Below are 24,454 nucleotides of genomic sequence, written 5' to 3'. Positions count from 1 at the left end.
AATGCTGTAGATATAAGTGGTGTTAGTTACTCTGGATTTACTCTGGCGTAAATGAGAGCATGATTGAGCCCTTTATTTCTGCTGGAATATTTTTCTTGATTTCCCGTATAACAGTCTCATTAGTGTTTATATTTTGAGACAGGAAGCCAACTCCTCTCACTTTCCACCATCTGCCGAAAGCAATTCAGATGAAATCTATTCTGTGGAGTTGGTTAAAGAAGACGGGACTCTTGGAATCAGTGTGACTGCAAGTATAATTGTTGATCTTACAATGCATCCTTAACACTGTGACATTACTCGGTACACATTGCAAAGTGTGGCTCTCAAGGAAGATGAACTGATTGCGATACCCAGCACAGGAATTTCAGCCTGAGATCCCAGTGCTTGATGAAGTGATTATAAACCATGAGTTCTAGTCATCCTGATTCCCACCATCAGAACCCGGGCTGAGGAGCTGCAGTGGTAGAAAGTCAGCCTGGATAAAGGTTACAGCAGCATAAGCACTATGAAACCCTAATGCAGCTGGAGACTTGAAAGTGTCAGGGTATGCCAGGGAGGCCTGGCCAATGCATCTGGGAAATGCACCAATTCAGAGTACACCTCTACCCCGATATAATGCGACCCGATATAACATGGGGCTGTGGACTCCGGTGGATCAAAGCAAGTTTGATATAACACGGTTTCATCTATAATGCAGTAAGATTTTTTGGCTCCCGAGGACAGCGTTATATCGAGGTAGAGGTGTATTCCCTAGACAGCATCTATTAGAGAGGCTACCATGGGGTCTCAGTGGGAACGTAATGTTTCCTTCCCTAGTTCAGAGGTGCCAGGGTGGGCAGAAATGGCAATGCTGCATATTATTTCACTGGGCGATAACACCCCCTACTGCATCAGGGGAATTAATCGATCGTCCCTATAGATCCAGGATCACTTCACCCGCCACCGAAAGCAGTTGCCACTGGGGTGGAAAGCAACAGCCATTTAATAGTGTGTCATAGATTTCATAGAGTTTAAGGCCAGAAGGGACCACTCTGATGCAGAGGCAGATTAGGGGTTTGTGGGGCCCTGGGCCAAAGCAAGTGGAGGCTCTACCCCACCTCTTCTGCCTGCAGTCCCCTCCCTTCCTCCCAGCACTCCTGATGGGCAAAATGGGATTGGGGTTAGGCCCACCCCCTGCCTGGCACTCCTGTCGGGGAGTGGGATCAGGATGCGGAGGCTTACCCCACTCCCTGGCAGGAACGCCCCCACCCTGCTCCCCGGCAGGAGTGCCAGGTGGGCAGAGCGGGTCAGGTCGTGGGGGTGCCCCAGTTGGCTGGGGTCCCTAGGTATGGGCCCTGTTGACCCAGTGGCTAATCCGCCACTGCTGCGATCATCCAGTCTGACCTATGTGTAACACAGGCCAGAGAATCCCATCCTATGGCTTCGATACTTAGTGAGCCCAATAACTTGTGGCTAAAGTATATCTTCCAGAAAGGCGTCCAGTCTTGTCCACTTGAAATTGCCTGGAGATGCGGTTTGGCAGAATGGAATTAAGTGAATTTGGAATTTGCCCAAGGCCTGGGGACTAACATTTCTATTCTTGGGGAAAGTGCCGTAGGATTGTGAATGGCTCCAAGTGGTCAGGAGTCACAACCTTGTTTTTATATCTCCTCTGAAACATTAATAGCCATTGAGTGCATTGCACAGATTTATGGAGTTGGGGCTGTTAGCAGGCTTTGAGATGTAACCACATTCCCAATGGCATGGGGAGTGTTTATGAATGAATATGATTAAATAATTGTGTGTAGCCTTATCGATCTGCACAGTGCTTTAGAGAGAGAATAAGACATGGCTGTTGCTTTGAGGAGCATGTTACAAATGAGGTACAAAGTGGGGGAGTAGTATCTTTTTCCAGTCCACCCCACCCCCATTTTAAAAATATGTAATTTCTGAAGCCGTTGTTGATTTCTGAAAAACTCTGTTCAGAATTTGCTTGGCGACACATCAAAATATGGCTTTGATTTTACCAAGGGAAGAGAAAATCATGCTAAGGCACTAATGTAAATGGTGGGTGAATATTTGCAGGGTGGGATCAACACTAGCGTGCGTGATGGTGGAATATACGTGAAGTCAGTTATCCCCAGAGGACCAGCTGATAAGGATGGACAAATAAAAAAAGGTAGGACATTTGACAGTGCAATTCTGCACTGCAGAATTAAATGTTTGGCTCTGCATTCTCTCTAGGGGTCTTTGAAATGTGTTAACAGTTACAAGTTGGAGGGGCAGACAACTATTAACTTCCAGCTGTCTGGGATTCAGAATATGCAGTCCCTGTAGCTCACACTGGCAATACCTGGTGTCCTTTTGCAGATTAGGGAACTCTACATAACCACACATCTGACCAATGGTTCTCAAATATATGTTCAGTGACTCCACTCGTGAACATCTTTCAGTGTTGCATTGGTAACTAGATCACATCAGTGCATAATCTGAAGGGTCTCTCATTACAAGAGCTATCTAGGAAATACTGCAAACACAGCAGTAACGGTATACAGTTGTAAAGCCTAACTCACCAAGATCAGTCACAATTGGCAAAGTGCTAGTAGCTCATTCCTGTTAGATTAAAACGCCAAAGCGACTTGCCCCGATTGTTGTCTGCCTCAGGTGATCGGCTGCTGGAGGTGGACAGGATCAGCCTCTGTGGCATCACGCACAAGCAGGCTGTGGAATGCCTGAAGAAATCTGGCCAGGTTTGTAGAAGGGGAGATCTCAATGATGGAGCAAGGGGCTACTTCATGTGAGTCTGGGTGGCAGAACTGGGCCCAGGAACATTTATTTTCTGCTCTGTTGGTTGGAGAGAAATGAAAAGCGGATGCTGACTATGCAGAGTGTCAGGGGAACTTGTCCATCATCTTGCTAGGTTGTCAGGCTGCTTCTAGAAAGGGGACGTCACAAATCTGCAGAGCCGTGTCCAGCTGCTAAAGACAGAACGGAGGAGAAATCTGTGATCGTTTCCTTGGCAACGCCCTTGTCAGCTGGTCCCAACGGCTACTCCTTTGCAACAGACGGTGAGCGATGATAAAGGCACTCGGGGGGTCTTCCTCCCACTTACTCATTCGTTCTGTAAGAAGTGAATGGAAAATCATATGATATTTGCCCTGGTCACAAAAATATATGCCAGAATATTTCCTGCGGATTATACAGTGTAACTACATATTGAATAAATAGAAGCATAACAGGTGATGATAGTGCCATGATTTTAAATGAATTTGTTATTTCTGAAGCATTTTGTGTTGCAACTCGGATACACCAGCTAATTTACACCAGTGTAACCCTACTGAGGTCAGTAGTAGAGTGACTCCTGGTGTACGCAAGAGCAAAATCAGGCCTGGCAGGTATTGTGAGTGGCACTTTTTGCTTTATCCCTGGCTGAAGCACTACATATGCACAGTTAATTGATCAAGGGATGAATAATGGTTCCCTGTGCAGGGGTGCACTAGTCAGGATGGGGCAAACAGCCCCTTTCTCCTCCTCCACCGCATCCTCATGCCAGGGGCAGCCAGACACTGCCATGAGCACGAGAAGAGTGGCCATGTCACTCTTGCTAAAGGAGGAGTGCCTGGGGCAGGGGTGTGGCCTATGATGCACTTACCCTGCCAGGAAACCAGAGCTAAAGAGACTGCCCTTCTTTGATGGTCTAGCACAGGGATTGGCAAACTTTTTGGCCTGAGGGCCACATCGGGGAATAGAAATTGTATGGTGGACCATGAATGCTCACAAAATTGGGGCTGGGGTGTGGGAGGGCTCTGGTTGGGGGTGTAGGCTCTGGGGTGGGGCTGGGGATGAGCAGTTTGGGGTGTAGGAGGGTGCTCCATGCTGGGATTGAGGGGTTTGGAGAGCGGGAGGGGATCAGGGCTGGGGCATGGGGTTGGGGCGTGGGGAGAGGCTTAGGGGTGCAGGCTCCGAGCGGCGCTTACCTCAAGCGGCTCCCGGAAGCAGTGGCATGTCCCTTCTCCAGGTGTTGAGCGGCCCCTGACCTTCGGAGCAGGGCCATGCCACAGCTTCCAGGAGCCAGGTGGTGCAGCCCAGACCCAGCGCCCCAGCTGAAGCACTGGAGCGGGGCCAGGCCACATGGTGCGGCCCCAATCCGGCGCACCAGCGGAAGCTCGTGGGCCGACTTAAAACGGCTCGTGGGCCGGATCCAGCCCACGGGCCGTAGTTTGCCCACCCAGGTCTAGCAGGTCCCCCTCTCAGTTCCCCCAGAAGCACTCAGTCTGCAGGGTGCCCCCACCCTCCAGCTCCTTCACCTCCTTCCCAGCACCCCTCTTGAGACAAAAGCCAGGATTTAGCCCTATATATTTGGGAGAAGGGCATGTCCCTCTGTCTAGCCTGGAAGAAAACAACAGGTCTGATTCTGCTCTGCACGACCCTAGATTTACTCTAGTGGCCCCCCCTTACTCCTGACTGATGCTGGTGCGAGTGACATCTGAATTAGGCTCAGTAAATATACTATAAATCACATCTGGTGTCTGCGAAGTATTTACAGGGAGTCCAGACCAAGTGCAGATTCTGTCCTCATCTGCCCCAAGGCAATGTTCCTCTCAATCAGTGGGCATACACAATTAGGGTTTACTATACCTGGGGTTGCACATGGTGGAACAGAATGCAGCTCAGACCCTCTGAACTGAGTCAACACTACAGAGCTCACAGGAGTTGAAAGGAATACAAATGTTATTTTGGTCATTACTGACAGCAGGCTGCCTCTGCTGCAAACCAGGAGCAGATCTGCTGAGGCAGAGGGCATCGTTTTTATATAGGCACTTTTCAGAGCTGAACGGCACTTTATGGGATGCGTGCGCTGTGGAGCACGCTCAGGTTCCTGTCCCCCCCTTTGAACAGATAATACGTTTGAAGTCAAGCTGACGAAGAACTCCGGAGGCCTCGGCTTCAGTTTTCTGCAGATGGAAAGAGAGGCTTGCGAACACCTCGGAGGAGAGATTGTGAGGATCAAAAGACTGTTTCCAGGGCAGCCAGCTGAAGAGAATGGAGAGATTGAAGTCGGAGATGTCATTTTAGCTGTTAATGAGAAACCTATTCAAGGACTCTCGTATCAGGTACCAAGCAGGGCTCTGAATGGGCCTCCCGCTGTGTAACATATTAATTAAGTGTAAATGAAGTTTCACCCCACTATTTTATTCTTGCCCAAAGGGCTCAATACAAGAAGCACTCTACTGAGTTTGGATAAAATTGTAATGCAGAATTTCCTTCACTATTTAATTTCCTTGCTCTCCACTATTGACATACAAAATCTATTGGCAAACACACGCCAGTTACTTAATTAGTTGCAGTCTGTGTTGCTTTTAGATACATGAGTTGACACACTTTCCCCTCGGATTCACGTGTGTTTTATAATGTCATGCTAAATACCATGTGCCAGATTCTGGTATAAAGGTATAAAGTTGGAGTAACTCCTTTGTCTTGAATGAGAATTACTCCAGATTTACACCAATAGGTTTGGATTTGGCTCAAAGTTCTATCTTTACTGTTTATTTTTCAAAATATAATATTTTCTTTCCTTGTGAAATCATCTGATAGATCTACATGAATAAAACCATGGTTAATGAGGATGCCTATTGCTGAACAGGGGTGATGGGTAATGTTATGTAACTCTCTTATTGATGCATAGCAGTGTGATTAAATGGTTAGAGCAAGAGACAGGGCATTAGAAGACTTGCATTCTATACCCAATTCTTCCATTGATACTTTATGTGAACATTAACAAGTCACTTACATTTTCCATGCAGTGGTTTTCCCATCTGTAAAATAAAGATAATAATACACTATTGACCTCCTTTGAGCTTCTCTGATGAAGGGAGCTATATAACTGTATATTATTGTTTTACTCGGGTGCTATGTTAAAAAATGACCTTGTATAAATGACACCATAGAGTTCCGTATTCACCATGTGGCACTGGTTTCAAGTTCAGATCTGCTCAAGTGACATTTAAAAGTATGGTTTGAAAACAGCCAGCTGGGATTGGAAAGTCAAGCTCATTTTGCATCATCGCCATAAGCAAGGGTTTGCAGGCCAAATTAGTCCTCCAGTGACACTTGAGGAAGGCCAAGTGGGTTAACACTGACATCACTGAGGGCATAAACAGAAGGTAGTGAACGTAATATGGCCTACCCAATCTTCCCTGCCACTACTGATGGCCAAGATAGAGAGAGCCCAGCTTGACTCTCAGATCCTAGCTGAGTTTGCACAGCTGGCTGTAGGAAAAAACATAGTTTGATTGGCAAACAGGGATGCTCTGACCTGGAAATCAGTGACACCCAGGGAATATAGAACCCCAGCTGCCATATTACACGGTAGAATCACACTTTAAAGCCTCTTCCATGGCTCTTCCAGTTAGGGCCGGATTAACTTTTTGTGAGCCTGGCACCAAACATATTTGTGGGCCCCCCATTGGGGAAATAGGGCATGTGATGGGGGGCGGTCTGCAGAGTGAGGGACCGGTTGGGGGCAATGAGGCTCAGCACAGCGGGAGCAGCCCCACTCAGCCCAGCACAAGGGCACTGTTTACAAACCCACAAGTGCTAGATGCACACTGGCCCACCCAGTCCTGTGCTGCCAGTGTGCCCCTTCCACACTGCCCCCTGCCCTTATGCCAGCACCCCCTCACCCAGAGACTTCCCCCACAGATCCCTATGCCCAGCACCCCTTGCCTAGAGACCCTTCTTGCTGACCTCCAACCACAACTGCACAGCACCCTGCACACCATACCCCCTGCCCAGCTCCCCCACTCACAGATCCCCTACTGTCCAGCACCCCCTTCACAGTCCCACCATCACAGCTGTACAGCGCCCCATATTCCTGAGAGAATTCTGCATCAAATTCTGTGCATAATATTTTAAAATTCTGATTTTTTTTTTTACGATAAATAAATGTGGAAGCTCCACCATGGCAGTGGGGAGCACAGGCCACTGTCTGCATGGAGGTGGGAGATCACCCTGCAGCCTCCCCAACCCCCAGTGAGGCTGAACCTGACCCTGACACAGAACAAAGGCCATGCCTGCCACAGAAACACCTGGGGCTCCGCCCCTTTTGCACCAGGCACACCAGATGTGGGCAGGGAGGCTCAGCCCGGCAGCAGGATCCAGGTGCGGAGGGACTTAGTGTGGGGGTATCCAGATGGGGGTAAGAGAGTTCTGTGGGGGGCAGTCTGGGTGCAGGCAGCTCAGTAGGGGATCAGGATGCACAGGGAGGTGCCAGGTCCAGGGGCAATGGGAGTCTGCAGGGGGGACCAACTGAAAGTGGTTGGAGCTCAGCGGGGGGGCGGGAGGAGGGAGAGTCTGGGTGCAGGGGAGGTGGGGTTCATTTGGGTGGGGGTCTAGGTGTAGGTGATTGGGTGTCTGGGGGGGGCTTATCGGGGTGGTACAGATGCAGAGGAGGTGGGGCTTGTCAGGGTGAGGGTTTGATGGGCCTGCTTAACAGGGGAGCCCCAGCTGCTGCCCAGGGGATCCGCATGCTGGGCCCCCATTTCCCCTATCCCAGGGATCGGCAACCTTTGGCCCGTGGCCCTCCAGGGTAAGCCCGGTTTGTTTACTTGCCGTGTCTGCAGGTTCGGCCGATCGCAGCTCCTACTGGCTGCGGTTCGCCGCTCCAAGGCAATGGGGGCTGCGAGAATCATAGAATAGAATCATAGAATATCAGGGTTGGAAGGGACCTCAGGAGGCCATCTAGTCCAACCCCCTGCTCAAAGCAGGACCAATTCCCAACTAAATCATCCCAGCCAGGGCTTTGTCAAGCCTGACCTTAAGAACCTCTAAGGAAGGAGATTCCACCACCTCCCTAGGTAACCCATTCCTGTGCTTCACCACCCTCCTAGTGAAAAAGTTTTTCCTAATATCCAACCTAAACCTCCCCAACTGCAACTTGAGACCATTACTCCTTGTTCTGTCATCAGGTACCACTGAGAACAGTCTAGATCCATCTCTTTGGAACCCCCTTTCAGGTAGTTGAAAGCAGCTATCAAATCCCCCGCATTCTTCTCTTCTGCAGACTAAATAATCCCAGTTCCTTCAGCTTCTCCTCATAAGTCATGTGCTCCAGCCCCCTAATCATTTTTGTTGCCCTCCGCTGGACTCTTTCCAATTTTTCCACATCCTTCTTGTAGTGTGGGGCCCAAAACTGGACACAGTACTCCAGATGAGGCCTCACCAATGTCGAATAGAGGGGAATGATCACGTCCCTCGATCTGCTGGCAATGCCCCTACTTATACAGCCCAAAATGCCGTTAGCCTTCTTGGCAACATGGGCACACTGTTGACTCATATCCAGCTTCTCGTCCACTGTAACCCCTAGGTCCTTTTCTGCAGAACTGCTTCCTAGCAATTCGGTCCCTAGTCTGTAACAGTGCATGGGATTCTTCCGTCCAAAGTGCAGGACTCTGCACTTGTCCTTGTCCTTGTTGAACCTCATCAGGTTTCTTTTGGCCCAATCCTCTAATTTGTCTAGGTCCCTCTGTATCCTATCCCTACCCTCCAGCGTATCTACCACTCCTCCCAGTTTAGTGTCATCTGCAAACTTGCTGAGAGTGCAGTCCACACCATCCTCCAGATCATTAATGAAAATATGAACAGAACCGGCCCCGGGACTGACCCTTGGGGCACTCCGCTTGAAACCGGCTGCCAACTAGACACGGAGCTGTTGATCACTACCCGTTGAACCCGATGATCTAGCCAGCTTTCTATCCACGTTATAGTCCATTCATCCAACCCATACTTCTTTAACTTGCTGGCAAGAATACTGTGGGAGACCGTATCAAAAGCTTTGCTAAAGTCAAGGAATAACAACACATCCACTGCTTTCCCCTCATCCACAGAGTCAGTTATCTCCTCATAGAAGGCAATTAGGTTAGTCAGGCATGACTTGCCCTTGGTTAATCCAAGCTGACTGTTCCTGATCACTTTCCTCTCCTCGGCCTGAGCCACTTCCTGCAGACCCCCATTGGCCTGGAGCGGCAAACTGCAGCCAGTGGGAGCCACGATCAGCTGAACCTGCGGACGCGGCAGGTAAACAAACCGGCCCATCCCGCCAGGGGGCTTACCCTGGCGGGCCGCTTGCCAAAGGTTGCTGATCCCTGCCCTATCGCCTTCTCTTTCCCATCCCAGGTCCCTTCCCCAGCACTCCATCTCCTCCCCATCCCACCCCCTTCCTTCCCTACTGCCTCTGTCCCCCTGCCCTGCCTGCCGCACCGTGGGCACTCACTGTTGTACAAAATGAAGGATGGCTCCCAGCACACAGAAGGGAGCTCAACCAGCACTAGGACCCAGAAGGTGGTGTCCAGCTGCAAAGTCCAGGGAGCTGAGCAGCACCTTCTTTTTTCAGCCAGGCTGCACAGCTCTGCGTTCACAGAATAGGTATATTCCACCCCCTTCCCCAAGGCCCTGCCCCTGCCTCTTCTCTGCCTCCTCTCCCCAGCGGCGAGCATGCTGTGGCTCTGCTCTTCCCCCTCCCTCCTGCCAGCAAACAGCTGATCGGCAAACAGCTGATCGGCGGCAGGGAGGAGGAGGATGGGACACAGCATGCTGTGAGAAGAGGTAGGGGAGGGGGAGCTTGGCTGCCCTACTGCAGCAGGAGCCTCAGTGCCAGCAGCACCAAGCTGGAGTGTGGGCCTGGCGCCATGGTAAATCCGCTACTGCTTCCAGTCCTCGTCCCTCTGAGAGCGAGGCATGCTGGGAGGGAGGAGCAAAGTGCTGACAGCCTGAGGGATCTGGAGGTATTCTGCCTTGTGTATGGAAGGGGGCCTTTCAGACAGTGTGCTCTATAGTTCCCCATACTGCTGCCCCCAAAGTGCAGATCCTGCCTGCTGCTGCTGACAACATGAGTATGGGGAGCTGCATTCCTGGTGGGCTCTCCAAGGCCCTTGCAGTGCTCAGACAGGCAGATATTCCCCTACGTACCCAGAGAACAAGTTTGAAGGGGGAAAGTGGCATTTTTCTCCTTTCCACATTTCCAGTTTTTAGCCAGGGCTGGAAATGGGAATGGCTCGAGGGAGGGGCTGTTCCCGCAGCATCCTCAGTCTGGTTAGAAGAAAGCTGTGCTAGAAGTCCCCCAGGGCTTTGAAGAGCATCCTAGCGTCTCGGTTCCTGTTCAAATTCCAGGCCCCGGGAGGTTTGCCCATTCTTCGTCTATGATGATGTAACCTGTACTGTAGCATTGATTAGAGCAAGGCCTTCAACGTGCAACTGGGGCAGGAAAAGTGCTCCTGGGTCTTCACGCTGTGTTTGTGGAGAAGGGTCTCTGGCAGTGCTCGCTATGCACTGTGCAAGGCTGGGGCTAAGATGTTCTGTGCTGGTTCAGGCATTCTGTCTGTGTGCTGAATTCGCATCCCCTCTGGTCAATGGCTTCCCCATAACTGGCTAGACATCCTTTCCGTACGCTGCTAGGGACGGATCATCCCAGGCATGGGAAGGGCACAGGCAGAGGCGAACCCAGCAGATTCAGCACAGTTCCTCTGTGTGTGGAGAGGCAGAGTACAGAGAGTCCAGGCAGTGGGATTTTCCCCTAACTCCATGTACCAATCAGCATCACTCCTCGAAGGCCTCCGCAGCAGGTCTGCAGAGGAAAAAAATTGTGTTGTGGCCAGTCTGAGGAGATCTGAACTGAGACTACATAGGTCCAAAACCCACATGCAGCAGCTGTGGTAGCTGACTCTGGAGGTCTGCAGTTGTATGTCATGCCCTGCCCCTGGCTTGAGGAAGAGTGTTCCCTCTCCTCCAGCTCCCTGTATAGTGTCCCTGTGCACAGCCCCTTTATCCAATCTGTGCACAGAAATCAGGATTTGGCCTTTTAGGTACTTGTTCTTATTAGTGCTGTGGAGAATTGCTGTGGTTGCTCAGTGCTGCTGTTGTTGGAACTCTGATGTCAGCTGCGCTATCAGAGAGTGCAGCTGAGCCTGTGGTCTTTATGAACAACATCGATGTTGTTCATAAAGACCACAGGCTCAGTTCGGTGGCCAAGGCACCCGGCCAGATTTATTGCTGATGAAGCACAGTGCTAGCGCGCTGGCTCCTTGGTTACAGGTACACTAACATGTGTTTCCCGTGACAATGGTGCCCGCTCAGTCAGCGCACCAGGACGCTGTCCCCTTGGTGAGTGCAAAGGTGCCCCTCCTATGACTTCTCCTTTTATACGCTGATACAAACAAGTTACTCATTACACTCCAGACATGATTAGTTACCACTCTTCTGCTTGTACCTGCTAGTTTGAACAAAACATCTTCAACCATTATCCTGTCATCCCATCCTTATCTTACGAGGGGCCAGTGGGTTCCTGTACCCAGGGCTGGCTTTAGGCCGATTCCCCCGATTCCCCGGAATCGGTCCCTGCGCCTAAGAGGGCCACGTGCCTTAGGCGCCTTTTTAATTTTTTAATTTTTTTACTCATCCAGTGGAGGTCCAGGTCTTCGGCGGCACTTTGGCGGCGGGGGAGAGGGGGTCCCTCACTCGCTCCGGGTCTTCAGCGGCATTTTGGCGGCAGGGGGTCCTTCAGTGCTGCGGAAGACCCGGAACGAGTGAAGGACCCCCTGCCGCCAAAGTGCCGCCGAAGACCCAGACTGCTGTCGGGTATTCGAATCAGGCCCCGCAGTTCCTAAAGCCGGCCCTGTCTGTACCATCCCTTGGGAACTTGTTTACGTAGTTACTTGAGAACTCTGGGTGTCCTTGCACCATCCTCTGTGGTCAGGAATGTGCTTCCTTGGTTAGCCAATACCTGGTGTGTTGTTATTTTGCCAAGACTAGACCTGCTCTGGTTCACAGCCTTTGGTTTACACTGTTAGTTATGCCTAGGGCTCCAGCAAGGCCTGCAGTTCTTACAGAAGGTACCAAATCAGGAGAAACTTGCGGGGGGGGGGGGGGGGTTTGTGCCCAAGGGGTTTGTTTTTTCAACTAAGTTATAGGTTACATGGTGTACACCCCTTGGGTGTAATTTACACCCATCACTGCAACTGAAAGCAAAGCGCCATTGAATCCAGGTGGCCATTGGAAGGCCAAATCCTGAGCTAGTATAAAAGGGCTAATGCATGTCCTAGAGCAGCGATTGTGGGCACTGAAGTGCTGCTGACTAATGACACAACTACCTTTGCTCCTTCAATTGTGAGCAGAGAGGGATGTGCTGCAACTTGGGGGCTGTGTATTACCTTACCAGGCTAACAGTATTTCCACCCTGTGTAGGATGTCCTCAACTTGCTGAGAGGAGCTCCTCGACAAGTCACGCTTCTTCTCTGCAGGCCTCCAAAAGGTCTTCTTCCAGAAATAGACCAGAGCGCACTGGTAAGACAAACCTTCTTAGTACTGCACCAGGAAACGCTCACTGCAGCACTTGCTAGTGAGTCTCAAACAAGAAGGACACGGATTATTCCCCCCTCTGTCAGGCAGCTTTGTTCTTTTCCCTTCCTTTCTGTCTTGGGGTGGTCCTCTGAGAGAACTTTCCAGCCTCAGCCATTGACCAAAACCACCAGCTCTTCTTAACCACTGTTGTGCTTTAGAATATATTATATTTACAATCAGTAGCCAGCTTCCCCGCTTGCTTCTGGGGAAGGGACAGTAGCAGCAGCTCATCCTACCTACTTCTGCCTTCCTCCGGGCCCCCCACTCTCTGAGCAGCACTTCCTTCCTGTGTGCTTATATAGTGCTAGCTGCTGGGGACACTTCCACCCAGTGAGCCCCTCAGCTGTCTCTCCACTCAGATAACTGGCCTGCTTTGTCAACTGCCCACCTTCAAAGCTCAGTTAATATAAACGAGTGGGGATTTGAGTGGCAGGGTGCTGAGCCAGCTTGCGACTGAGCCCACCCTGGTACACTCTCCCAGCAACAAACCCTGCTCCCACAATTCAGCAGCAACTTTCTCAGTAGCCGGAGTAGTAAGAGGGGAGCAGATCTGCCCCGCTGGTGTTTCCAGTCTGATCTTCTTGTGGCACTGTAGCACTGAACCAGCCAAAGGGTGATTGCAGTGTTCTGGGGCAGAACTGTGGCATTCTAGCCTAAGCCAAACATTGCACTCATTCTAAGCAGCAGTTTTCTGGGTGCTAATCCGGAGCTTTAAGTAGACTGGACCATTATTGAGATTGGACTGAGATATTGAACCTTTGACATCTAGGCTGCCAGTTAAGTGAACTTCATGAAATGCCACCAGTGGTCTCAGTCCAGTTTCCTGTGTGCAATGTCCACCTCTCAGAAACCACTGTCATGACTAGTACTGATTAGCAGGGACATCAGAAAGGCCAAAGTGTGAATGGGCTGAGGAGCCTGAACCTAATTTCCTTCTATGGTCATGTCCACACTAGAGAAATTTGGTGCACCAGACAAACTCCTCCTGCACTGTACCACATCTCATGTCCACACACAAGCCCTCCCTTAGTGCACATGCCTTAGACTTGATTTAGGCCAGGCTCACCACCCTGTGGTCCCCCATCATGCCAGTCTTCACTGCCACAGGGCCTGGGTGGATGGAGATCACTGTTAGAATAGTCCCCATGGGACAAACAGATCCCCACACTACTGTGCTTCCGGGGCCTGTCTGCTCTTCTTTCTGCACTCTGCTGCACAGGGGTCAAATTGGCTGGAAGCCACTTACTGCTAACTGGAGATTGTCCACACACCAGAGGGCAGTGAAAGGGGGAGGAGAGTGGGGCCCAAAAATGTATCCTGCTGCTGCTCATACTGCACCTATTTGCTGAAGAGAACTTCCAGGCTAGTCTCCAGAGTGGGGAGTCGGGTACCTCACACTAGCAATACTTTCACTGGGGAAAAGTTTTTCCACATCCTTCCTTCCCTGGAGATTCAGATTTTTATAGTGTCTCTCAGAGCTGTTCTTCCACCACACCACCAGCACTGTGGTGTCCTGCAATGGAGAGCTGGTTGATATTGGCTCTGCTGTGTTCCTCTTGGCCTGTAATAGAGGAAGATGGTGAAGGAGTGGTAGGAGAGGGAGGCAAAGCTAGATTAATCCCTCTCTCTGTTGTTTTGATAGACCCCAGTGCCTTCTCCGGTTAAGGAGTTTGGGACTGTGACACCAGCTACCCCAGAGCTCAGCGGTGGTGCAGGTCATGCTGCCAGCGAGAGGGACAGTACTTCTCCAGAACTGGAAGACTATATGGATTCTGAAGCAGTGGCCTCTTGCGGTGACCCTCCTGAGGAGGAGAACTTGTCTCCTGAGGAGCAGGGCACGGAACCTTCCCAAGAGAAGCCACATGACAGGCCTGGAGCCCACAGTGAGCACTCCTACAAGCACCTCTGGAAATGGCGTCGGGAAGCCATTGCCTCTGAGACGTTCCTGTCTCTGGAGGAAGAGGTGATGCGGAACTGCTACTCACCATGTGAGAGTGGAAGAGCTAAAAGGTAAGAAGTGCAGAACTCCACCCTGTGCTGCTTCCACTGGCCCTTAGAATTTTGCACCCAAGTGAAGTGCTGGGGGTTAAACACAAGGTTCTGTGCTTTTAACTGCTGTGTTAATTAACCAACATTTCCCCTTACCAGCTATTCATGCCTGTCCCAGCCTGCTGTCTCCACCTTCTCCGGCCTCCTTTCTGGAACTGTGCAATAAGCTGCATTGTGAGAGAGTTGAATGAATAATGCGTTATGGAAATAAACTGCATTGTCTAGCCAGGGCCTCATGCAGCTTCCATTGAACTCAGCGGAAGGACCCCTATTGACTTAACTGGGAATTAAAGTAATTGAGATCTAGTTTAAGGTTCCTGTGTACTACCAGAGTGGTAATAAAGGGCTACAGAGTAAATGAGAATCAGGCCCATGGTCTTTTCCAAGCCCTTCGTACTAAGTACAAAGGGAAGCTCACCAATATTAAAAGCATAAAGTGTTCATAAGACTCTATTTCCAGATTCTGTACAATTTTTAAAGAAAGGAATGGCTGTTAAAAGAACAGAGGAAAGAATACCAAGTTCATTCAGGTACCATTCTGCAATGTGAAATTCTCCAGCAGTCCTCCCCATCTCGAAAGAAATGGGAGAGGAGACGCCTTGAAATGAGTGCTCTGCTGCGGATGGTGGGGGAAGCTCTGGGACTGTAGCATAGGAGTGAGAGCTCTTCCAGAGGGCCATTTCTTCTGCAGATTTATGAGATATTTGCTTTAGGAGGTGCTTGTGCCTATTCTCACATACAGCCAGTTGAGATCCTGGTGTGGCTGTCCAGATTCCCTTAGCAGCAATGACAGTACCAGAAATTCAGGGATTCTAGTATCCTTGCTCACGGTCAATTCAGTGGGTGGCTGCAATGCCCCACCACCTTTAGCTCACCCATTCCCCAAAAAGCTCTCGTGCGTTTATGCATTCGAGCATTTATAGTGTGAAAACTCCAGCCAATTGGCATTTATTGCGTTGGAAGTTTTCCTGGCGGAAAATAGTTTAATCAAAAATGGAAGATTTTGCAGGAAAATGGCAATTCCAATGATGATTTTTAATTTTTTCCTGTGAAAAAAGTCTAATAGAAATTTTAGTTTGGTATCAACTTAAAAAGTGATTTTGTTTCAGCTTCTGGGTTTAAATAACCCTAAACAAAATTGACACTTTATGTCAAAATGTCCATTCAAAAGGGTGATTTTCATTTCATTTCAACTTCAGATAGCCTTCTGTTTAAAAAAACTGAACCAAATTGTCATTTTCATTTGAAATGGGATGAAAATTTTAATTTCCCATTGGTTCAAAACTTCCCCCTGGAGAAGAGACTTTTTATTCACAGGTTTCAGAGGGGTAGCCGTGTTAGTCTGTATCAGCAAAAACAACGAGGAGTCCTTGGGCACCTTAAAGACTAACAAATTTATTTGGGCATAAGCTTTCATGGGCTAGAACCCACTTCATCAGATGGGTTGTAGCCCACGAAAGCTTATGCCCAAATAAATTTGTTAGTCTCTAAGGTGCCACAAGTATTCCTCATTGTTTTTTTATTCACAATTTCACATGGGAAAGAATTACATTTTTTGACCAACTCCAGTAAAAACTCCTGCAGAATCAGGATGATGTAACTTTGGTTATGTCTATGTAACTCATGCCTGCTTGGTGTGGCACTAATGAGTCTGCTATAGCTTTGGCTAAGTGCCACGTGGCTTTTAGCTCATGCAGTAGAGGCTCATGCATTAAGCTTCAGATATTCCAGGTTCAATTCTGCCTGCTGATGAGCAGGGTCTGTGGGCATTACATCTACACTTCAAACTGGGTGTAAATTCCAACTTGAGGAGACGTACCTGTGCTAGTTCTGATCGAGCTGCCATGCTAGAAACAGAAGTGCAGCCACAGTAGTGTGCATTGCCCCAGGTACACTCCCATCTGAAACACTAGATACATATTATGGGCAGCTGGCCCCTCACGCTGCTACCCTCTATTTTTAGTGTGCTAGCTTGATGGGAGCTAACGTGGGTATGTCTCCTTGAGCTAGGAATTATACTTTCCAGCTCCAGTGTAGACATGCCCAGAATTACCAAGGAAACTGCAGCTGTAGTGCTCATTATACACAGTCTATGCAGAATCCAGCCCATAGATTTTGGTAGAATTCTTGATTTATGCTGTTGTAAGGGAGAGCAGGGTCAGGATCTCGGTGTCTTCCCTGCTGCCAGAGAGATGGGCTAGAAGCAGCCTTTGCTTGCAATGGTATGAGCCATTACTTGGCTGATTGCCATGAGCATTTGTAGCTCTGCCAACTACCTTCCAGGCCCAGTGCCTCACTGTCATGTAACACAGCCTCTACCATATGCTTAATGGTTGAGATCTCTGTTAAACTTGTGACCTCCTCCTTCTCCCCAGGCCTTGTGTGCTGCCCTTCTTAAATATTTCATTAAATCATCGAGGTGCTCTTCCAGCACATGATAAATATCTGTCACCCTATCGAAGTACCTGAACTGACACACTGTCTGTTTCATTCTCCGTGTGGCAGTGTTATTTGAAATGGCTGGCTCCTCTCCCTTTCCTCTCTATAGTGACAAGCTAATAAAGTGCTATTGCTCTCTTCATTGAGCTGCATACACACCCCGCTCCTCCAAACTCTTCCTCATTCACATTAGCCACTTTTACTCTTACCAGGAAACCCACTGGAGCCAATGGGAACGGGTCTTCATTCCACAGGGGCATTCCACATAACAGCTGTTGGTACCATTTGATGGCTCACATGAGCTAAGAAGGGTTCTCTGTGTTTTTCAGTTTTCTGGCCAACCACAGATAGCAGCTTGAACAAATCTTAGCATTTAGGCCCTAGGGCGTAATATAGGAAAGGATAGAGTGACTTACACTCCCTTTAATTGCATTTATTCACTTGCTTTTGAATGCCAGGCAACAGTGCAATCTGTAATCAAAGAGATGGGGAGAATGTCGAAATATTAATAAAATGTCTATCCTCTGTGAAACAGGGTTCTTTGTAAATGACACATGTCGAAGCCCATTTTGAGATTGTTTTAAATGTTTTTTCATCAATTTTTTAATCAAAAAAGCACAACAGGGTCAAGAGCAGGCTTGTAATGGGAAGTTATTTATCACCTTAACTATAGAGAGATGACCGCCTCATCATAACGTACCTGTTGGTCCCATGAACAACTGTTGCCATGCAAAGAATTGTATGCGTTAGGCATTGCCTTTCAAATAAGAAGGTGGAGATGAAAACTGATGAGACATTGCTCATTCTTTTTTTTTTAAATGGCAAATGAATGAATTTATAATGCTAGCAGAGTAACTGAAAATGTGGCCTGAGGGACAGAGCACTGGACTGCAACTCAGGAGAGCTAGGTGCTGTTCCCAGTTCTGCTAGTGGCCTGCTGGGTGACCTTGGGCAAGTCACGTTGCTGCCATGTGCCTCAGTTTCCCCATATGTAAAATGGAGATAATGAAGCTACTCTCCTTGGTGTAGCACTTGGACATCGAGGGATGAAAAGTGCTAGATAAGAGCTAAGTTTTTTTTATTGATTCTTCCCAATTTTCCTCATTTTGTGACTAGTTCTAGTTTTTTTATTAAATTTTGTGGAAAATGCTTTGTGAAAAATATATCTGTGTTTTACAGACAAATTTTGAAGCCTGAAATGATTTGGGTAAGTGTACAAAATGCAGTACTTGTTCTCATGACTGATTGCTTGTATTGTGTAGCTATATACTTCCCGGAGGCCATGGAGAGCAGTTTAGTATTATAAGTATTTAGATAAGACAAAAGGGAGCTGATTTACCTACAGCAGAGGTTTCAGTGTCCTGCTGGTGAAGTATCTGGGGGGCAAGTCCTTCCTGCCCTGCAATCATACGGGTTTTTCTTTCTTTCCCAGCCCTGCCTTTGAGAGGAGTGATGATGACCTCGCCAGCACCTATTGCGTCCCTGACATTCTCTCCCCCACCCCTATTGATAAGGAGTATCTCACACTCAGCTCCACATCTCTGACCTCGCTCTCATGTGGTGGGAGCTCAGACACAGCCTCCACCACTATTGCCACCCCGCAGCCACGTGATCCTTTCTCGGCACCCTTCCCTGCTAGAGAACCGGGCAATAGTGACAACGAGTGGGAAGACTTTGAGGAACTAGAGGGAGAGGAGAAGAAAGAGGAATATACCAGGGTAAGTGATAACTATTGTAATAGCCCCATCGTAGGCTGTGACCCTTATTTTTATTACAGTCCAAAATACAGGGTCTGATCTGACCAGGTCCCAAACACTGAATCTGTGTATTGCTTGGTGCATTAAAGACCTGCGGCCAGGATCCCACCTGCTGTGAATCGGCGTAGCTACAACTGATGCTGATTTATCCCAGCTGAAGATCTGTCCCCTAATTTGTATCTAAAACATGAAGGAAGGAGGCAATAGAAAGAAAGGTGTTAAAACACATTGTGTGCTGCATTTGACAGGAAACGGAGGTGCTCGTCACTGTGACAAGATCGGAGAACAATTGTTACGGATTCACAGTGGTTCCTAACAAACTGGACAACTGCCTGTATGTGGAGGAAATCCTGGCTGAGCCTGCCCTGTCTGATGGAAGACTGAGAAGAGGGGACCGACTCATTATGGTACAGAAATCCTTTGAATTAAAAAGGAGGAACAGACACTAGTAGACCAGTGTCTTCTTGCTTTGTAGCAGGAGTATAAGACACCAGAAATGTTAATTAATTCACTATATTAAATGTAACAAGCTATATTAACATAATAGTTTTCTTTCTTTGATGTATAAACAAAGCCTAGTTTTTTGAAGATTCTTCCTCAGCTTGTTGTGTTAAGCCTTGTCTTCCTTGTTGCTGCTAGAGAACTCCTTGGAGGAGTAGAGAAGTGGAGCAGGAGGTTTTTCAGTCCTCAAACTGATGAGTGTTGGGAATGTTTGAATCTTTAACAAAGGCAGCTTTCCCTGCAAGTGTATGTCAGGTGTTTGAGTTAAATATGTTAACAAAAAGCAAAGAAAAAAATAACCCCAAAGAGTTTTAAACAGTCTGACCAGATTCTCCCTCCCGTCTGAATATCTGGGGTTTCCATACCTAGTTTCTTGATGTCATCCTGCTAGTTCTCCCATCTTCCATAAAGGCCTCCAACAAAAATAAGGTAGATAAGAGCTGATATTTCTAATGTAAAAAGACAGAGGAAGACATTAAAAAATGTCTTTCACACTTTCTTTATACATCATGAAGAAAAAAACAAGGCCAAAATGCATGGAAAGTCTATTTGAAAAGAGAATTTTATAGCAGTGAATGCTATAAAAAGTCAGTCAGACCAGAATGGAGACTGCCTGAAGCCCATATACCGAGCTTTGTAAAAGGAAGGAATGTGTGGCCAGTTAATAAAAGACCTAGGACATGGTTATAGCTGCTCTCTGTCTCTTAGGTGAACGGAGTTGATGTCACAGCATTCTCCTTTGATGAAACCCTGGCGTTGCTGTACAGCTCTTCTCCCAATTTGAGCCTGGTGGTTGGCCGGGTTAACGAGGACCCCCATGCCTCTGTTAGACCAGATGAGATTCCTGAAATCACCCTCACAAAAGGCGACAATGGACAACTGGGTATGTGGTGCGGAGACTGAAATTTGCCCCTTCTTTAGGCCAGGACGGTGCTAGTGGTAAGCTGCATGAGAACTGTCACAATCCTAGACTTGTGCATTGGTGGGTTAGCTTGCCAGTTTCCCAATGCCATTCTTCAGGCTGGCCCTGGTCTATAGATCGTTGTTATCACACAAGGAGCTGAACACTGCTGCTCCTGAAGTCGGGGCAAAACACCTGTTGTGGCAGTAAGATCTGGCTTTAGATATATTTTCTGGGACATCTCTGCAATATCAGATTTTGGGATATCAGGGGCTTAGTCCAGATGCCTAGATGTTGGCATCTACCGTCAGCTGAGATATATAAAGCAACATTAGACCAAAAAAACAAGTGTGTGTTTGAGAAGAAGAGTGGTCTGGTGGTTAGGATGCTAGCCTGGGTCTTTGGTTCAATTCTCTGCTCTGCCCCAGACTTCCTGTGTGACTATGGGTGAGTCACTTCATCTCTCTGTGTCTTAGTTTCCTCATCTGTGCAATGGGGATAATAATCCTGCCTCACAAAAGTGCTGAGGTTAAATCAATTAAAGAGTGGTGCTGAGATAACGAGAGCCGTATAAGTACCTTGGCTAGTCTGATTTCAATAACTATCCAATAGAAAGTGCTACACTCCAGTAGTTGGGTGCGGGTAGGCCCTTCATTGTTTTGTTCTTACCTTTCTCTCAGTAACATGTCCCTGTGCTTCACTGCCCCAGCCTGTGCTCTAACATCTAGTCCAGCTGGTGCAGGATTGTTCCCCACAGGATATTATCCAGTGGTTTGTCCAGCCAAGCGTCAGTGGAGCCAAGTCTCCTGTGGGAGACTGTTCCACTGTCCTAGTCTCACGCTAAGGAACGTTCAGAAACCACTGTGACACAATACACTTATCTGTATCCTTCCAGGCTTGAAGTTAACAGGAGGAGCCGGGAGCAAATTGCAGGGTATCTACGTGCTTGAGATCGTGCCAGGCTCTCCCGCCAGTATAGAAGGCAGCTTGCAGCCACGGGATCAGATTGTCTACATCTGCGGGCTATGGACGGAGGGCCTCAGCCTGGACGATGCAGTGCAAGTGTGTGAGGCTGCCAGCCACAATGTCTGCATCAGGGCAACAAGGTAAATCTGACTCTGTGATGCTTTAATGAGACTTCCATGGGTTAGTGCAGCATGGAGTGCCCCATCTCCCTCTCTTTTCTCTTCCTCTTAGTCTGTTGCTGCTCCTCTCTCCCCTTTTCCACTGCTCTGTGGTGTGAGTGGGAGAGGTCAGTCTTGCTCTCAGTAGCAAGTCATATTGCTGTGTTGGCATCTAATACCAGAGGGGTAGCTGTGTTAATCTGTATCCACAAAAACAACAAGGAGTCCAGTGGCACCTTAAAGACTAACAGATTTATTTGAGCATAAGCTTTCGTGGGTAAAAAACCCACTTCTTCAGATGTGTTAGCATCTGTTATGTTCATGACATACACACAGAGAAGTTAGTGTGTTTTGGTTTTTTGCTTTCTGGAAGTAAGAAATGTAACACCGCTTTATATTTTAGATTCTAGCACCCTAACGCACCACAACCAAACCAGAGTGAGACAAAGCAGGCTGCTCCCTAAGGCAGGCAGGCACAATTCAACCCACCCTACTCTAGGCTGGCTCTTTGCAGACTTCCCAAAGAGAATCCAGTTCACACAACTTCCCTCAGAGCCCCTAGCCTGCAAGCAGGACCCTTACAATTTAAAGTAACAGCATGTAATTTTAACACAGTTTTTCCAACACACAGTAGCATCTGAAAAAGAGAAGCTTGTAATCTCAATCTGAAAAGCTTCATCTCAGTCCTTTGCCATTACAGACCACATTCATGGCTGGAATCATAGAGGGTGAATTGAGAGGAAGGAGTTGGTTACAAAATGTAGGACCTGACTTGGGCTGCCCAAATGTGCCTGGGGTCAGTCTTTCAGAACATGGGAGGTCTCCACAGTTCAGACTCCTGAGGGAGGGGGAATCTCCAATTTAGATGTCATTGTTTTACAGTATCAGAGGGGTAGCCATGTTAATCTGGATCTGTAAAAAGCAACAGAGAGTTCTTCTTCGAGTGATTGTTCACGTCCATTACACATTAGGTGTACGCGCGCCACGTGCACGGACGTCGGAAACTTTTCCCCTTAGCGGCTCCCGTCGGGCCGGCGGGGCCCCTCCTTCCCACCAGAGCGACGCCCCGCTCCAGGGTATATATATCCCTGCCGACCCGACCCCTCCAGTTCCTTCTTACCGTCCGTGGCGGCGTTGGAACAACTCTGCCTCTCATCTGAGAGTGTCCCTTAGCAATAGTCATTAGTGTTATCTAGCAGTTATCAGTTAGTTTGTAGTAGTGTTGAGCCAGTAGTTAACAGCTCATTAGGGTACTTAAAGTTCCTGCCAGGGTTGTTTGTTCAGCCCTGGCACTGGCCCTGGGCGGTGGGGTATGCCACACGCCCAAGGCTTCAAGGCTTGTGCCACGTGCCGCAGGCCTATGCCATTGAGCGACCCCCACGCTTCGTGTCTCCGTTGCCTGGGGGAGGCTCACCAGAAAGAGCGCTGCAAGATCTGCAAGGCCTTTAAGCCCAGAACTAAAAAAGAGAGGGACTTTCGCCTTAAGCAGCTGCTCATGGAGACGGCGTTACAGCCCTCCACTTCGACGGCACCGTCTGCCTCCGTGCGGAGCGCCCCGGCATCGGTGCAGGAACCGGCACCGGCGGGTCACCCGAAGCCCGCAGCACCGACCCAGCGGGGAAATACACGACGCCGATCGTCTTCGCCGGCGAAAGCGAAGGGCCAACCTAAGGCCCGAGGACGCTCCCCGCACAAGAGGGTGGCACCGGTAAAGACCTCGAGTGCCCCTAAGGCCGATACGGCCCCAACACGGACCCCGGTAGTGGCTCCGGCGCCGAAAGGCCCGTCGAGCCCCGGGATGGGCGCGTCGAGCGAGGATGAAGGGCTGGAGGAGCTCGTGGAACAGCCCTCCACTCCGGACACGTTTGAGGCAGCTAAGGACCTCATTGCTTTGTCCGTTGAGGCCCCGGCACGCGCTGAGGGTGCCCCGCCAATGCTGCCGCGCAGAGGCAAGCCGGCGATGGTGCGCCCATCACGGTCGCCATCTCGGCACCGCTCCAGGAACCGGTCCCGGTCGAGCTCCGCCTCGGTGGACTCCCGGTTGCCCTCGGCGCAGGAAGCACCGCAGCAGTCGGGCTTCAGCAAGCGGTCGGCACCGACTCAGCAACCAAGCACGAGTCGGCACCGCGAAGCGTCGGCGGTTCGTTACCCAAGGCCGACCAGCCGAAGCCGTTCCCGGTCCCGCGATCACCGGTACCGTTCCAGGTCCAGGTCGGCGAGGCGCTATTCCAGATCCTGGTCGCGGAGGCGCTACTCCCCAAAACCGGACCGGCACCATCCTACGGCTCCACCGTGGCCTTCCAGGTCACCGTCCGTGGTCTCGGGGACTGACTCAGACCGGTACGGCGGGTATGCCCATAGGTCACAGGCCAGCAGGGACTACGGTCAGTCCCAATGGGGCCAACCGAGCCAATGGCCATTCTGGACACCCTGGGCCTACCACCAGCAAGGGCCCCCATCGAGGGCCTCGAGATCCGGGCCATCCGGGTACCGATCCCGCTCCCTGCGGCACCGTCCGCCATCGTATAGGGAGGCAACGGTCTCTAGACCACCGGAGCGGGAAGGAGTGGACTCGGCACCGAGTACGGTGCCGTCCCAATCCCACGCTGCGGGTCAGGTCGCAGAGGAACAATTGGCTGATGCCGGATTACAGGACAATGAGGATGGGCAGAAGGCCCCGACCTCTTCCTCCTCGCCAGACGAGGCGGTAGCGGGCACACTGGTGTCCGGCCCTCCCCCGATTGACCATCGGGCACACCAAGACCTGCTTCACCGGGTAGCCCTCAATCTGGGCCTGCAAGCGGAGGAGACTGTAGAGCAGGACGACCCCATGGTCGATATCCTGAGCCCAGAGGGCCCCTCCAGAGTCGCTCTCCCGATTATACGGACAGTACAGTCCAACTATAAGACGGTGTGGCAAACACCGGCCTCCAGTACGCCAACTGCAAAAGGGCGTGGAGAGGAAATACTTCGCCCCATCTAGAGGGTTTGACTTCCTCTTTCTACATCCGTCCCCCTGTTCGCTGGTGGTCTCGGCGGTCAACGAAAAGGAGCGGCATGGCCAGCAAGCTCCTGCCCCCAAGGGCAAGGAAGCTAAGAGATTGGACTTATTCGGGAGGAAAGTCTATTCATCGGGGGGCCTTCAGCTGAGGATCGCCAATCAGCAGGCGATTCTAAACAGGCACAATTTTAACTCTTGGGCATCAGTTGCCAAGTTTAAGGACTCCCTCCCACCTGACGCGCATCAGGAGTTCACGGCCCTGGTGGATGAGGGAATGGCAGTGGCCAAGACCTCATTACAGGCCGCACTA

At 49.7% G+C, this 24,454-nt stretch overlaps 1 protein-coding gene across 1 annotated transcript in view; it reads left to right on the top strand.

Moving 5' to 3' along the window:
• FRMPD2 (FERM and PDZ domain containing 2) overlaps positions 1-19,313 on the top strand; it is a 65,804-nt gene extending 46,491 nt beyond the window's left edge. The window contains exons 20-29 of the mRNA XM_034775829.1: positions 143-247; positions 2,065-2,158; positions 2,644-2,729; positions 2,900-3,047; positions 4,879-5,093; positions 12,217-12,315; positions 14,015-14,382; positions 18,293-18,578; positions 18,866-19,024; positions 19,257-19,313. Of these exons, the coding sequence (XP_034631720.1) occupies positions 143-247; positions 2,065-2,158; positions 2,644-2,729; positions 2,900-3,047; positions 4,879-5,093; positions 12,217-12,315; positions 14,015-14,382; positions 18,293-18,578; positions 18,866-19,024; positions 19,257-19,313 (1,617 nt within the window). The remainder of the gene's footprint in view (positions 1-142; positions 248-2,064; positions 2,159-2,643; positions 2,730-2,899; positions 3,048-4,878; positions 5,094-12,216; positions 12,316-14,014; positions 14,383-18,292; positions 18,579-18,865; positions 19,025-19,256) is intronic.
• Positions 19,314-24,454: the final 5,141 nt, after the last annotated feature.

The sequence above is a fragment of the Trachemys scripta genome, chromosome 7 (assembly GCF_013100865.1).
Source record: "Trachemys scripta elegans isolate TJP31775 chromosome 7, CAS_Tse_1.0, whole genome shotgun sequence".
NCBI lineage: Eukaryota > Metazoa > Chordata > Testudines > Emydidae > Trachemys > Trachemys scripta.
This window is presented reverse-complemented; position numbering and strand designations above follow the sequence as displayed.